General features: G+C 39.6%; 1 protein-coding gene across 2 annotated transcripts in view; it reads left to right on the top strand.

Moving 5' to 3' along the window:
* Positions 1-14,615, top strand: part of LOC128383306 (protein phosphatase 3 catalytic subunit alpha) — a 70,104-nt gene extending 55,489 nt beyond the window's left edge. Inside the window, exons 9-14 of one of the 2 annotated variants that reach the window (XM_053342918.1) lie at positions 2,027-2,152; positions 2,807-2,878; positions 4,580-4,606; positions 5,704-5,788; positions 6,460-6,557; positions 12,826-14,615. In XM_053342918.1, the coding sequence (XP_053198893.1) occupies positions 2,027-2,152; positions 2,807-2,878; positions 4,580-4,606; positions 5,704-5,788; positions 6,460-6,557; positions 12,826-13,028 (611 nt within the window). In that variant the 3' untranslated portion in view covers positions 13,029-14,615. The remainder of the gene's footprint in view (positions 1-2,026; positions 2,153-2,806; positions 2,879-4,579; positions 4,607-5,703; positions 5,789-6,459; positions 6,558-12,825) is intronic. The other variant, XM_053342919.1, reaches the window with a different exon arrangement.
* The last annotated feature ends 1,503 nt before the right edge of the window (positions 14,616-16,118 follow it).

Below are 16,118 nucleotides of genomic sequence, written 5' to 3'. Positions count from 1 at the left end.
TTACGTACTGCTGGTTTCAGCTGTCTATGCATATCCATATGCTTATATACAAGTACGTACGGAGGGCCGGGGTTACTTTCTGCCCTCTCCTGCTTTTGTAACTGATCAAACAAAACACAGCTAATTCATTTTGCTACTGTTATGCTGCTCCCCCTCTGTACCCTCACTGTGAACACTGGTCTACCCACACCCACTGGAGTCTCTGCTGTTACATGATTAATATAACTGCTTTGAATAATTTAAATCCACTATGTGTAGAATTTTTATGTGGTATTTTGGGGAATACTCTCATATCATTACACTTCAGTTTTTGTATGGACATATTAATTAGAGAGCTTTTGAGATATTGGTAATTATATTTTGTTACTTTTGGACAGAACCAGGTTTGCTGTTTCCAGTCTTAATGTTAAGCTAAGCTACCGGCTGCTAGTTGTAGCTTCATAATGACATGAGTGTGGTATCAATCTTCTCAGCTAATTCTCAGCATGGAAGCAATTAAATCTATTTCACAGTATATTAGATGTAAAGTATTCATATTTTTGGAATAATGCAAAATATAGATTTGTATTTGCATGTGAAGCAACAGGAGAAAACATGCTACAAAAGGAATAAGCAGTTGCATTTTAGAAAATGTAATTGTTGGTGGGATGTCCATGTCAGATTGTCTGGAAAATGAGAATAGATTATTGATCATCATACAGTGTTCATTACTGTTGCCCATCATTGCTTTTCCTGTTGCTGCCCACTCTCTCTTCCCCTCCTCACCAGAAATTACTGCTTTTCTTTTCATTAATGAAGAGTGTTCAGCCTCACAGAGCCCAAATGCTGAGCCATGTGTTTCTGTGATGTTATTCATGTATCCAATCCTGTAAATGACAGACATGTTTCACCAACTGGGGGCGATAATCAATAAGCAGAGGAAATGTTCCAGAGGGGGTAGAAGGGGAATTGATTTTCCTTCCCCCCCTTAAACACTGGTTACCTTCACTTTGATGCCTGTGCATTTTCTAGCCCTAATTTACACCTCTCAGTTTGCAATTTTGCATATGATTAGTCCTGCTCTTAAAATGGGAGACAATTGTTGATGTTAATATGTCACCTTAACATGTTCCCCATTTATGTTCCTGTTTTTGGTCTTATTGTTGGTAGTTTGTCCTGACAAATCTTGAGCTACATCCAGGCTTCAGTCTTGGTGTGGAAGAAACCTTTTTGGCCCCTTTACACTTTTCTTGATTGTTTTTGAGCCAGCTTGAGCTCTGTAGAAATTGGTGATTTTGTGCAGTCACAACTCTGCACAGCACCTGCAGCTAATGAAACCTCAAACAGAAAAAAATAAACAACAAAAACAGCCAAAAATGTTTCACATTAAGCCACAAAGCATTTTATGGGTTTCATTTTATATTAAAAAAAAGAAGAAAAAAAAGATATCCCCCCGCAGGGAATGGATTCATTAACCAGCTAAACTCTGTTTAATAAGAATCTTTTTTACAAGAAGAGAAAATATTGGTTTTGTTGTTCTGTTCAGCTTAATCTCCCAAAGCATCCTCCCAATCATTACTCACATATATGTTTCATGTATTTCCTGGTTATTCATCAGCTGACGATATTCTCCAACAAGAAGCTTTGTTTCCTGGCACTATAAGACAGTACTTCATGGGATATTCTCATCAGGCTAATAACATGTTGGACTGACATACTGTAGGGATATTTATCATGGAGTGCACCAGTTGCTAAAGCCAGATAGTATTTCTAAATGGTGGTTGGGAATATGATGGAGCCCAGTAATGGGCCTGGACCTCCAGGTGTGATGATTTTTCTTCTATGTGTTGACTCCTGACTGCAGATGCCTTGTATCTTAGACTTTATAAGAAGAAAATAGAGACATCATACTGTTCAAGATGTTATTGTTACATGCATTCGGGGGACATGAAGAATTAATGTAAAACGGTTGTATTTCCCTGAATTGGTTTTACTCCCCGAGGCTGTCAGAAAGCATCAATTTGAAATTCTTTCCCTCCCCCCACAGCGGCCGTGCTGAAGTATGAGAACAATGTGATGAACATTCGACAATTCAACTGCTCGCCTCACCCTTACTGGCTGCCCAACTTCATGGATGTTTTCACCTGGTCCCTGCCCTTCGTTGGAGAGAAGGGTGAGCAAGCTTTCACGTACACAGAGTTTGAAATGATGACATTATTAAACATTCAATTTCTCAACACAATATGAATGAATATTCAGGAAATGTAATGCAGGCATTCATGTGGCATGCCACTATTTGTAGTGGTTTCATAGTTGGGTTCATAGATACACTTACTGAATACACATGATTAAAGATACAATAATATGTTTGGATATTGACAGGATTACAATGGATATTCTTTAGTAAAAGTGTGTTACAAATGAGCACCAGTCAAGAAAGGTTTAAAAAATACTAATCATGATATGAGACTTGGAATGCCTTAGTGTGATACATCTGTGTCAATTTATCATTCATAACTATTGTCTCTCAGTGACGCACACACACTGGGAAGTCCATTTTGGGTGTGACCCACTCACACACGGCTATTCCCAGCAAGGTTATGGAAAGACACTGCTCTGTGTATGTGTGTGTGTGTGTGTGTGCGTGCGTGCGTGTGTGTAAGAGTCATTCTATTGTCTGTCTCAATAGCACCACTGGACTTGTTGCCTTTTTGCAGAAGTATTGCTTCACAAATGCATGGATACAAAAATGATGAAGTAACATATAAAAAAAACAGTGCCAGTGTTGTGAAATATGGTTTTTACCTTTTTTCTTGTTTGTCTGCAGTAACTGAGATGTTAGTGAACGTATTGAGCATCTGCTCTAATGACGAGCTGACGACCGACGAGGAGCTGGATGGTAAGCCACAGCAGATCTCACTGTAGTTTGTCACGGGTCCACTAGAGGGAGACACAAAGTCATCCAAAATCTCATACGCACGCACACACACTCACATTCTTCTCTGTTTTTACACATAGCAGCACTGATCTGCCCTATTGTCAGAACATTCAACTTTATTGGATTTGATCTTTAAACACTGCAGCATATTTCTCAACAGAGACACGATCCAGACACTGTTTGACACAACCAGATGTATGAATCATCTGTATCTGCAGCATAAAAATATTTCTTTTAGTTAACCCAGAATATCAGCTGACCCTTAGAAAGTCCAAAAACTCCTGGAAATATGAAATTGAAGGTTGTTGGAAGTGTTTTGTTGCATTTGGTCACTCTGTGGTGTTCATACAGCAACATCAGTAGTATAGGTTTCATACTTTTCATCATCATGTTAGAGTGGAGAGTTTGAGTCATCCGTTTGATCCTGAGTTGCAGCTTATCTACAGTAAGATGACCAGATTTCCTCTGGCTGCCCCACCCCTTACTGCCAAACAGGAAATGATCTCAGCGGTTTCCGCCCCCTACTCCTATCTCTTTTGTGTTTACTGATGCATTTGGTTTGACTTTGTAAACAGCACCCAGGGGTGGAAGGTCAGGATATCACCAGATTTCAACGTGAAGTGAAACGCTGTGAGACCTTTCAATGCTACATGAGCTGATTTAAATGTCAAAAGATTGGCTAATCAATTCACCCGGAAATATAAATGGAAAAGGACAAGAGCAAAGAACCTGATGTCCAGACATGTGAGGCATATGAACCACCTACCAAATGAATTTTAAGACTATCATCCAAATTTGAGTCGTTTTCTGATCGGAGATTAGTTGTAATTGAGGACACTCAAATTCTTGACATCCAAATTTGCATAATTTACATTTAAATTGGCCACCAGAACCACTTGTGCACCATACAGTCCCTTAAGTAATTAGCTGTTGTTAAACATCTCTCTCATTTTCCACCACCTCATTCACGCTGTGTTTTTTTTAATTCATTATCTGCTTTTATTCCCACGTTTCCCTGCTCTGACTTTTCAGCCTTTCAGAGCTAATTTTTTTTATTTTCCAATTTTGGAGCCATCTCCACTCATAAACTTTGATCATTATCACTATGTTGACATCTGGATTGTTCTTTCCTCTGTCTCTCTCACTCATGATCTCCTTTTCTATTTCCCTTATAATTTCTGATAATCCTTTTATTGCCCTATTCTTTAACTGCTATTGTTTCCATAGTTACTATCATGTGTATACTCCCAACCTCACCATTTTTTTCACATATTATGCTGTTTCTTTCACATACTATTCTCTCTCTCTCTCTCGCGCGTGCTCTCTCTTTCTCTCTGTCTCTCTCTCTCTCTCTCTCTCTCTCTCTGTCTCTCTCTCTCTCTCTCTCTCTCTCTCTCTCTCTCTCTCTCTCTCTCTCTCTCTCTCTCTCTCTCTCTCATGCTGTGATGTTGTCACCACCTTGGTTTACCTTATCTAATTTCTCTTTTCTATGTTTTCCAGAGTTTTTATGTTCAAGGCATCGCTTTTCTTTTCACTCGTAGTGCTTTCTTGCCTCTTATTTCGCCATCTACCCCCCCGCCACCTCTTCTTTCATTCTGCAGCCATCCACTGATCTCTCTGTCCTTTTTGTTGTCTTCTCTTCTGGGGGTGTTTCATGAGAAGGACAGCTAATATATCCCCCCAAAAAAGGTACAAACACGAGGCAGACTGGTGTGTGCAGCAGTAGATAGAGTTTTGTCCAGTGCTTGCTCTTTGCCTTTCAGAAGACTGTCAACTAACGTCACTGTTTAAAGCACCTTCTAACACTTCAACTGAGGCTCACTGTTGGTCTCTTTAGATGTTTTTTCTGAAAAATGCATCAGTGGTGTGACAGTTACATGTTCCTACATCTGACACAGCAACAAAAACCAAATAAAAATGATTGTTGTAGTCATGCACCTCATTTTAGTAACCAAATTAATATCTTTTCTTTACACATTAAATAAGCAGTGCTATTGGAGTGAATCAGGCCTGTGGAGAAACATTACAAGTATTTGTGGTTTCTTAGGTGAAGGATGAGCAAAAGTGTCTTAAACAAGACATCAGACCGTCACAGTTCTTTCCTTTACTCAACCTTTCACCACATACCAACTTCATTTCCATCCTTCATACTTCATGCATTTTCCAAGCGGGGTCCCTGGGGCCTCGAAACTGTTATTCCACAAAAAGGGTCTCTTTAAACAAAGTTTTGTTTTCCAGTCCAGGAAAAATCCTGTTTGAGTCTCCGCAAAACCAAAACACAGCACAGGAAAAATCTCTTCATAGATTCATATAGAGTGTGCTCATCGAATGTGCTGAAAAGCCATGTTTGGACAAGGAACAAGCCGTTTACAGATGATTAAACAGGGTTTAAAATGTGGTAGGTATACCTGAGGGAAATAGTGTGTAGGAGTTCAACCGAAGAGCACTAGTGGTATAACACAGACGGCATGTTCTGTATGCACTGGCTGCTGAGAATTACTCTCCAAATTGCTGTGATGTGTGGGTGAATTCACACTGTTTTGAATGATATGAACTTCAGGCTTCAATAACCACTTCATGTTTGCATCATGTTTTGTCTGATGCACTTATAAAAACACTAAAAATAAAGACACACTCAGGCATAACTCATGTACTACATTTTATGGTACTTTAAAAGTAAAAGATTTTAGAGAAACAAACATACAGCTTGCAGACAATGAATTACACTTCCACAGGACGTGTGAGTCACAGTTTGAATGACTGTTCCTGACCTCTGACCCTCTCAGGTGCCACAGCTTCTGCCCGTAAGGAGGTCATCCGCAACAAGATCCGTGCCATTGGGAAGATGGCCAGAGTATTCTCTGTGCTCAGGTATGTGAAAAAGAAACCCTCTGTCCTCTTTCAATTGAACTGGGCATTTAAAGCTGCACTAATCAATAGTTTTATATTAACAATAGGTCAAATAACTATGTGTAATATAAATGTCTGGTATGGCAAAGAACCCACAAAGAATTATCACCCGACTCTAAAGTTCAGCTCTGTGGGGTGTTTTAGCATCTCTCAGCTCAGAGTTTTGGTATTACCACCTGCAAGTTTTGTGTCTTGGCTCATTCTCACCGCTCTCATCCGCCTCACTTCCAGCAGTTGTGACAGCTGTTTTTATTAGTTTAAAAGTTATTGTCTAGCTGATGAATATAATAAAGCATTTAGCTGCTACGGTAATGCTAATGTTTCCCTGGGGAGTTGGTTGAGAGGAAAATGAACTAAAAGTACAGTGACTCCAATTGATTGCTAATGTTGCTCTGTGGAATGATGCATAATATAGCAGTAGTTTGCTTGCATGGTAGCCATAACAGTAAAGGTTTTAGGGTTATAAGATGTCAGTGTTTTGTTCACAACTTATTCCACTGCCCCCAGGTGGTCATTTAATAAGTTTCAGAATGTTCAAAAGACATATTTCCTCATATTTTACAATAAAATGAGCTTTTTGGGAAGTGATATATGGAAATATGATGTACATATTTCTGTGTTTTTACTTTTAGAGAGGAGAGTGAGAGCGTGCTGACACTGAAGGGACTGACCCCGACAGGCATGCTACCAAGCGGAGTGCTGTCCGGTGGCAAAGAGAAGCTGCAGAATGGTAAGACTTTCACCAAGTACCCAGAGACCCCCAGCTATGGCCCCCAGAACGGATTAACACACACACACAGATTGCCCTTACACAGCAATACCCTGAATAAAGTGCTAGCTCAGTGTTTAGGGAATACTGTCTACACAGACTGCTTCCCTTTTCCCTCAGTGACCGTCCTGGAATTTCAAATTGCTACTTTGAAGTAATGTTGTAAGTGTAGTGAAATGTTTCCGGCAGCTTCAGTCAGTATCGTTTTTATACTGTATGTTTAGTTAAATGTTACTAACAGCTGCTTTGTGTAGTTTTCTTTCGACTTTAATATAGTTCAGTGTAGTAATTTGAAGTTATATTACCTACAGACAGCCCATTCTTTCCAAATAATGCTAATAATGCATTTAGCAGATTTTCTTTGTCCCTTTGTCTTCTCTAAAGTGTCTCCCTCCTGATGTCTCGCATTAATGCCCTGTCTTACCGCCCCGTCTCTTTGTGTATTCCACTGGTTTTATCTCAAATATCACCTGTATCTTTTTCTTTCTCCTTTCTCCCTAGAAACTGCAGGTATAATCGGTTGTGCAAGTATTCTGTTGTGGGTGGTTTTTTTTTTTTTCCTTTTTCGTGAGACAAGTTTAGAGTTCAGTTCACCCTCTCATGTTGAATTCCAAACACTCCCCCTCCTCCCCCCCAAATGAGTTTGACAAGCTGCCGCAGCAAGAAAGTGAAGGCTTTCTGGGAACGCCTTTACAAACACGTCAAAATTTAGTCGGACTCCTCACAGAAATGGTCACTTTGTTTCTTTCCAAAACTGAGTGCTCGTTTGGATCGGGATAGACGCAGGACTCTCTGTGATACAAAGGATGAATTGGAATTGGCAACCAAACTGTGAATGAAAGGGGGATAGCTGACGTCTGCCTTTTCATTCACAAAACGCAAAAAGCAGAAATCCAAACAACTTCCCTCTCCTCTCACAGGTTCTCACGTAACATCAGACAGGAGTTTTGTGAATATATGCCCTATGTTATATTGCACACAGAAAGCAGTAGTTTACACTTTAAAGTCTTATGTTTATAGGTACAGGTAACTCTTTTCTTTAAAGGGTGCTTCTAACTTCTGCTGAACAGGCCACAAAATTATGGGATATGGTAAACACTAAAATATACCCCAAAATATCTTGGTAAACATCTGTTATACAGTAATGTTTAGCTTAAGTATGCTAACATTGGAAGGCTGTAGAAGCAAACCCCTGAGTTTAGGGTAATCTCTCTCATTTCTAATATAAAGAGTGGGTTATAATATCATTTCACGTGAGCAGAGAATGCCACTTAGCCTTGATGCATTAGATTCACATGATTTTTGGAGGATGCAGGGAGAATAACGGGAAATTCTTACAATACTGTAGCTGATAAGCAGACAATGTTACATTTTTCTTGTTTCCACAAATGTAACACATCAGCTACACAAGATGCGCAAAGTCTGAGCTGTGCTCCTCTGTAATTGCATTTTGACTTTAGATTTAGGAGCTCCTGCGTGGGGAGAAGTGACCAAATTTTTACAGAATAATATTTGGACAACATTAGCAAATCTAAGGAATTTCACTCAGGGTGCATGTGATGCTCTTATACTATAAGCCCCACTGTTTTGGCTCAACAAACAGCAGTAGACACAAAGAAATAACACTTATGAAGCTCTTAGCTCAACATTCACTATACTTAAGGAGTTCCATAAGAGGTTCTGAAACCACTAAACGCTCCTAGCTAGAGTCGTGTTTCTGCTGCTGACCTGCATAGTCATAGTGATTAGACTGGCTGCACAATGAATCATCTGTGGCCTAGCCTAGGGATGAGCATTAATGGAAGTTGAAGAGTTTTTGTTTTGAAGCCATTGGAAGCAGCTGACACTAAAGAGAACCCCAGTGGAGGTAGAGTGATGTTCAGAGATTCCTGTTGCAACATCGGTAGAATCACATTGCTCCCCTCCTTTACTCAGACGTCAGTGTGCTTCTACTGTAATGTTGACTCCATCAACCATCCTCCCTCCACTCGTGCCCTTTTGTAATTTCTGCTCATCCTCATGGCAAAAACTGAGTCTTCAGTATCGTATAGCTGTTACTTTGCTGTCACCCCCTGCCTCATTACCTGTCTTTGTGTAGCTGATTTACACAGTTGTGTGTTCATGTATTATCTCAAGAAAGACGGTAAAAACTTGGTAAGTGGTCAGTTCGCCAAATGGTTCTTTCCCCCTCGCATTTTTCTTCTTGTACCCAAAAGTAAGCCGGCACTTTTGATATTTTGTATCAAAAGATGCGAATCCAGCAGTTCCAGAGACTGCTCACAACACAAACATGCTTCGTCTGTCTACAACGCTCTGATTCAGCCACAGCCATCAAACCCTGTTGTCACACATGCATTAAAAACAATATCCGTTTTCCATTCGTCCTGTTTCACACTCTCCTTTTTCCATGGATGCTTTTAACAGTAAACTAATATATTCACAGCTGTATTGTGTTGTATTTGCTATTAGTGTTAGCGCTAAGGCTCATCCCCTCCCCTCTCCTTTCCTTCCTCCTCCTCCTCCTCTCTCCCCTTTGCTAACATCCATGTGTCCTTTGTCATAAAATGTGGAGATGACGTTAACCTTTGTTGTCGGCATTGGCTGTCTTTGCTGCTCATTGACTTGTTCCTGGGACGAAATGAACTCCTGCTCACTTCTCTCATTCGTTTTGCAACCCCCCTCTTCTTCTCTTCAGCTACTATTGAAGCTATTGAGGCTGACGAAGGTAAATAGGTCTGGCTGCCCTCTTCTGTTGCTGTTCATGGCAATAGACAGGGGGCTCTGCTGGGTTTTCATCCATCTCGCTGGTGCTTGAATAGAGTGTGTTGGGTGTTTGGGCTAACAAAATGTGGCATAGTATTAACAGAGAAAAAGAAGTAAGTAATTAGGAAATCCTGTGGTCACACGTGTTTTAAAGGGGAATGGATTTCATAGCAGAGATTTCATAATCACAGAGGACATACTGTGATTTTGAGTGAGTGCAAAGCAGGAGCTACATGTGCTGTATTCACAGAAATGGGCAGATTAGTCTTCACTAATGAGATATGCCCTAGGTTCAACATAGAGGAAATGTATGTTCACACTCACACTGTGTGGGAGGTGTAAATACACGAGTACCATCAGGTCATCTGGAAGCAGTACCGAACCAACATACTGTATCCTTAAAGCCCCTGAAAACTTTAAGCTTTGAGCCAGAAGTATTTCTCCACAATATGAAGTAAGCAAAAACATATAGCTATTTAGCTTCCATTTATTAAGACATTAACACTCAAAAAAGCTTTATCAGGGCTGTGTGGATGTGATTTGGTCAGATTTGACCCTCAGTGACCAATAACAACCCATCATCAACCGAGCCCTGCCCACTTCAGACTAGTGTGAACAGCACTGATAAGAAGAGATAAATAAATCTCCAATGCAAAACTGTTCTAACATTTCTAAGAAAATAGTGAGTTTGTGTACAATCTCCTCATTCATGATAGGAAGCTGATTGAGAGAATATGTTTTCAGGGCCTTTAAGTGTAATTGAATCATACAGCACATGATGTCCTGTAGATAACAGACACTGAAGGAATCATCAGATGTGTGTAAAATATATCAGCAAAGTTTTGTTGATATTAAGGAGAGACACTCCAGGTTCAAGAGTGGACAACCTAGTTGTGCGTAGGTTTAGCTCGATCGCTTATCTAAAACTCTATGAATCTTGCCAGAGGAAGGGAGGCTCTTAAACAAACAAGTATTTAATTTGAATCAGTCAACATCCTGGTCTTACTGCAGTTAAACTGCTTCTTACTTCACAACACGACGTACCCCCTGCTCTGCCCTCACACAATCCAATGAAGTCTTGCTATGAAAGCTTATCGTGGTATTTCCCCTTTGAAACAACTGAAGCAGTTGTGCATTGTTGTTGCAGTTGTACGAATATAATAACTACTGTGTACAGTTTGAAATCTAAATTGGATTCTCCCCAAAATCATTTTGTTTACTTCGCTTCAGGCGCAAGAACAACCTCAACTGCGAGCTAAATAGTAGTTTGCCAGCTGCTATTTATGTTGGAATTGTCCAGTACTTCCTCTTTAGCCCCATAGAGGACAGTTCATTGTAGTGTCGAGACACTTCTCTGCTTCTTTCTCCATGTGGATCCTCTGTGGCCCTGCTGTGTCGTGTTCTTTCCTGTGAGCTGCTAATAACCTGTGTCTGACCTGTGCTATGCAGCAACACAACTACGCTGCCCATCATGCCCCTCTCCACACTCCCCAATTTGTCCTCAAATAATAATGTCCCCTCCCCCATTATAGTAAATCTTTGAAATCATAGATTTTATTATCATCAAGACCCCCCCCCCCCCCTCCTAAACCTTTATGAAAGGTGGAAGTAACAAAATTAAAACTTTCTGTAGTTAAACTGTAGGTCAAAACCTGCACAACACTAGAAGGTTTCTCATTCGACATTCGGCCAAGGTGACTGATGAAGTTACACTACATGGTCACCCAATGGTGTAACGTCACTCGGTCACTGAGTCAGTGAGTCACAGACTTTTATAGGACTGGCCCTGCTGTTGCAGTCCAGCCAAAAAATGGGCTCAAAATGTGTTGGGTTGACAAATTGGTCTAATTCTATTCATTTAGGTGGAATTAAAAGAAAAATCTAATGTATCAAATCTATTTCCAATTTTTAATTCAATGTCATTTGATGATTGAATTCAAGTCTAAGTTGTATTGTGACCTCCACCCCTCATAACCACCAGTGAACCCTCAATTGCTGCATGCTCCAAGCAGACTAAACAAGTGGTTAGCACCCCAAGTACCTTTGTAGTGTCTCTGTACGTGAGCTCAGTCTCAACGTGGTTCTATTTTGTGGAAGTGAATGTCTCAGTGGGCTCCACTAGTGTTTTTTGTTTTTTTCTCCCCTCCTTCTTTTGTCTCTTTGATCATTCTCCTTCTTCCCCCTTTTTGTCATTTTTAATCTGTGATGTGATGGGGCTATCTGGATGTTTGGGGTCCTCAGGTGCTCTGGTTTGTGCCTTTTGAGTCAAGCTACTCCTCAACATCAGCCATGTTTTTTATTGATGAATACTGCTCTGATATCCTCATAGAGTCCATATATGTGGAGGATTTCCAAACTAGCAGCACAAGATGACCAGAAGATATATCTGTAGCTGTCTTTTGTCATATGTAACGCTGACAGAGCATGGATGGCATGGCACAGTGAAAACCTGTTGACCCTGATGCCAGGAGTACCCAAGATAGATTTAGAGGGATTATTTAATCCTGTTGTCTGTCCACTTCTATTATTTTCAAACTCTGATGGTGTTAATGTGTCGTCATTTCATACAAATGAGTTATATCCTTTTACATTAATTGTTTTCACATGTTATCAAAGCACTAAACATGCAAAGTGATCAATATTAACACATGTTGTACAGTATGCTGTTTACCTTATTAAAATCATAACACATTCAGTTACAATACCGATATACATGACACATTAGAGTTACACTTTATATGTTGATGTTAATTTAAAGGAATAGATTTACATTTTGGGAAATAGGCTTATTTTTTTCATGGTAGAGAGTTAGATGAGATGATTGATACCACTCAGATATGTGTCCATTAAATATAAGGCAGACAGTTAACTTAGCTTAGCATAAAGACTGGAAAGGGAGGGAACTACTACCTGACTAAAGCTCACTTCTTAAAATATATATATAAACTCATTTGTTTAATCTGTACAAAAACAGATGTTAAAATATGACAAGTTTACACACGACCCACATAAAACATTTCCATCCAGGCTTTATGCTAAGCTAAGCTAATTATCGCTTGACTGTATCTTTATATTTAACAGGCAGACATGAGAGTGTAATGGATCTTCTTATCAAATAAGTGTCAAACTATTCCTTACAGCCATGTCTTTATGGGTCTAAATCATGCACTTACTGTATGATTAGTATACACAATGCTCAAGTCACTCACTTTTCATGACCTGCAGTTCATTTAGTCAACAGCTTCTCAGTCTCTTAAGTTTCATTTTCTCACAAAAACAAATTTGTTTTCTCACAATAATTCCATGAAACAAGATCAAACCAAAAATGAGGCAACTCTCTTGATGTGTGGGTGAATGTGAGCGTGGAAAGCGTGACCCCATTAATTTACTATTTTCTTTCAATCATTTCATCCGCCCCTTTAAAATTACTCCCATTTTCTCCATTTTTTTTCTTGCATCTCAACAGCCATCAAAGGCTTCTCGCCACAGCACAAGATCACCAGCTTCGAAGAGGCGAAGGGCCTGGACCGCATCAATGAGAGGATGCCGCCGCGGCGAGATGCCTTGCCCTCGGACGCTAGCCTCAACTCCCTCAACAAGGCTCTGTCCTCGGAGACCAACGGCACAGACACCAAGGGAAGCACCAGCAGCGGCAGCAACATCCAGTGAAGGCCAGCAGCAGGCGCCAACTTGGCCATCGGGGCTGCCCCGCCCCCAGCCTCATCACGGCCCACCACCACAGAAACGGGGCAGTGGGTGAAGGAGTGGAAAGAAAAGGGGAGTGTTGGAGAGTGTGGAGAGGGCGCACACTGGGGGGACATCTCACTTGCTAGTCTTTTGGATATGCCTTCAAAATATTAGTTCATAGTCAAATCTGCTAAGTTATTGCTGGTTCACATTTCTGAACGGTCAGGCCTGTCTGTGCTTGATTGTACACCACACCGCAGTATGTCAGAGAGGAAGAGAGAGGGATAGTAAAATCTTAAAGGTGATTTATTTGTTTTCTTTTTTTTCTTGAAAGACCCTTGCTCATTTACACCGAAACGGAAAGTCGTGTAACTTCTTACTAACTATTGTACGTTTACAAAAATACAGCACTAAAAAGGACAGAACATGAGATAACGTTTTTAACATATAAGGGTGTACAAACTAAATAAGGACTATTTATTGATAACTTTTTTTTGCTACTCTTATAAAATAGCTCTGAAATGAATTAGGCAGTCTTAAAAAGAATGTTGCAATGTTGTCGAAATGCCAAATAATGGAACGTTTTATGGTTTTGTACATATTATGCTTACCTCAGGTTCTTTTGGTGTGTGCTTTGACCTGATTTTTCTGTATAATGGCTAAATAACTCGGTAATGAATACCTATTTTCTTGAGTTTCATAACTGGAATTTACATTTACCTATCTATCATTTGCAAATATGTTTATTTTTTGTCTCTTTTGGAGGGGAGGGGGGGGGGTAGATTTATTGTGGCTTGCTGGAATTGAGTGTTAATTTTTCTCTTTTTAAGTATTGCGAACAAAGTAAAAATAGAGAACCTATATTGTGTAAAGAAAAAAAAAAGAAAAAAAGAATACAATAAACTTAAAGTGTCTGCCTATGCATGTTTTATAAAAATCAAACAAAGGAAATAGAAAATCTGAATACCTTGGCTGTGGAAGCCTGTTTTGAAATATATTGCGCTTTAGTGAACATATACTGGAAACGTATACCTGCATACTTTCAATTAACACCATGATGCTCTATGCCTTCAACTTCTTTTGTAATTGAAGCATTTAATTATCTAAGATGGACGAGAAATCATATTTTTAACCTGCGCTTGTAAGTGCACACAGTCCAATTAAGCATGTTTGACAATTCTTGTGAAGGTGTGTGGTTACAATGTGGAACTCAAAAATGCATGATTAGCTGTTTGTGTCATATAACAGGTAAAATCGGTTTTGTTCTGTTTTGTAAATGTGCCACAGAAAGTGTAATTTGATTATTAATACTATTATTATTTGGAACTCTGCTTTGTATATCAGTTACAGGTTTGATACTGCTCAATACTTTAAGATGAAACAAAAAAAAAAAATACTTCAATCTTTTTTAAGAACTGCTTAAGTGCCCAAGTAATTCACTACACGACATGAAGCCTTGCTTTTGTAATTTAACTTCAAAACTGTTGGCAGATGAGGCATGCACTTGCAACTATGAAAAGTATTTTATATAACTGTTCAATAAAAATGTGCATGAATTTCAACTTGAAACGAACCTGCTTCTCCTCTGTGTATGTGTGTGTGTGTGTGTGTGTGTGTGTTTGTGTGTGTGGGTGAGGGGTGTGGGTGTGATTAAGGCCTCCACCAATTAATATGCAGCATGTAAGGCAAACAAAAACAACAGATTTACAATATGTTATTAAAACCTTGAAATTGAAGAAGAGAAAATAGACCTTTAAGAAATAACCCTGCAACACAACACAACACAAAACAACACCTTTGGAGCTTTATCATCTTTCCATAGTTACGGTTGAGTTTGTGTAAAACAGTCTTGGTGTTTTGCTGTGCCATGTTCAGATTTTCTCAAATGGGTTTTTTGGCCCAGTATGAAGATAGGAAATTGCTCTTTGGCAATTCTACAACAAAGGTGTTTCCTCTTCAACAAACTTCTTTGATTAAACTCACGAGAGAAGGCCAAGATTACGCAAGTCTACCTGTGTACATCAGCAACAAATACCCACAGACTTCCCCTTCTTAGAAAGATGAAAAGTGTATTGGGAGCATTGAGGCGCACAGACTTTCAGAGCAATACCTTTTGTAAATTTCAGAGAAAGATTTGCCTCAGAAATATGAATTAAAGCACAAATTCAAATTTGCTTAAAAAATGAGCTTTGATGTCACAAAAGGATTCCAAATCACATTTTTCTTTACTGCTTTCTTCCTGCAGTGAATCTAAATAAGATACTCTTGACGTCAACCTTGCAGTCCAACTAAACAGCCTATGTTCTCATCACTGGTTTTCTCAAGTGTCCTTCTTGGGTTTGTTCGACTGAAATCAAACACAATGCTCAAATGAAAGGAAGTAAACTCTGGCATCCTGTTTTTTTGGGAGGACCAAAAACACAGGAGCTAGATTTTGGAGCCTCAGAGGAATAATATGAACACCAAGTGAGTTTGATGTTTGAGAGACAATGAAATGAGCCCTGAGACCAGTTGTTTACCGTTTCTGTTTGAGCAGTTGAACGCCTTGTTGGTGTCATATAACAACCTCAGTGAAGACATGTCAACTTTCATTAAATATGGTTTAACTTCTGTCTAAATTAGGCCTTTTAGCCCATGCGTGGTGGATACCTGAGGTCATCTCCATGCTTTCTGGAGGCACTGTTACACACACACAATGAAGAATAGTGAAACGTCATGCTTGATATTTGAGCTGCTCCCCTGGGCTGCCAAGACTTGGCCTTGTGTCGTCTGTTCCAATCATTGTTTACCAAAGAAAATGTTTGGTTTTTTTAGAATATGTGCTCCTGATCCATACATGCATGTGATAGTTGTTTTGCCAATCTGAAATATGAGGCAATGTGTGCACGAGAGCCAAGTATTTCCTGTTTATGGATGGACGAGGCTTCTGAATCACTTATTCCAAAGTGCCTCCTGTCAGTTTGTCATATAATTTGAGTTAATGATGGTTTCTTGGATAGCGTGCTGTATTTTTTTGGTTTATTTACCCAAAGCTTTGTTGACATTACTGATCACAAAAAAGAAATGTTTTTG

Source organism: Scomber japonicus, chromosome 22 (genome assembly GCF_027409825.1).
Source record: "Scomber japonicus isolate fScoJap1 chromosome 22, fScoJap1.pri, whole genome shotgun sequence".
Classification (NCBI taxonomy): domain Eukaryota; kingdom Metazoa; phylum Chordata; class Actinopteri; order Scombriformes; family Scombridae; genus Scomber; species Scomber japonicus.
The sequence above is the reverse complement of the archived record's forward strand: the minus strand, read 5'-3'. Positions and strand labels throughout refer to the sequence as shown.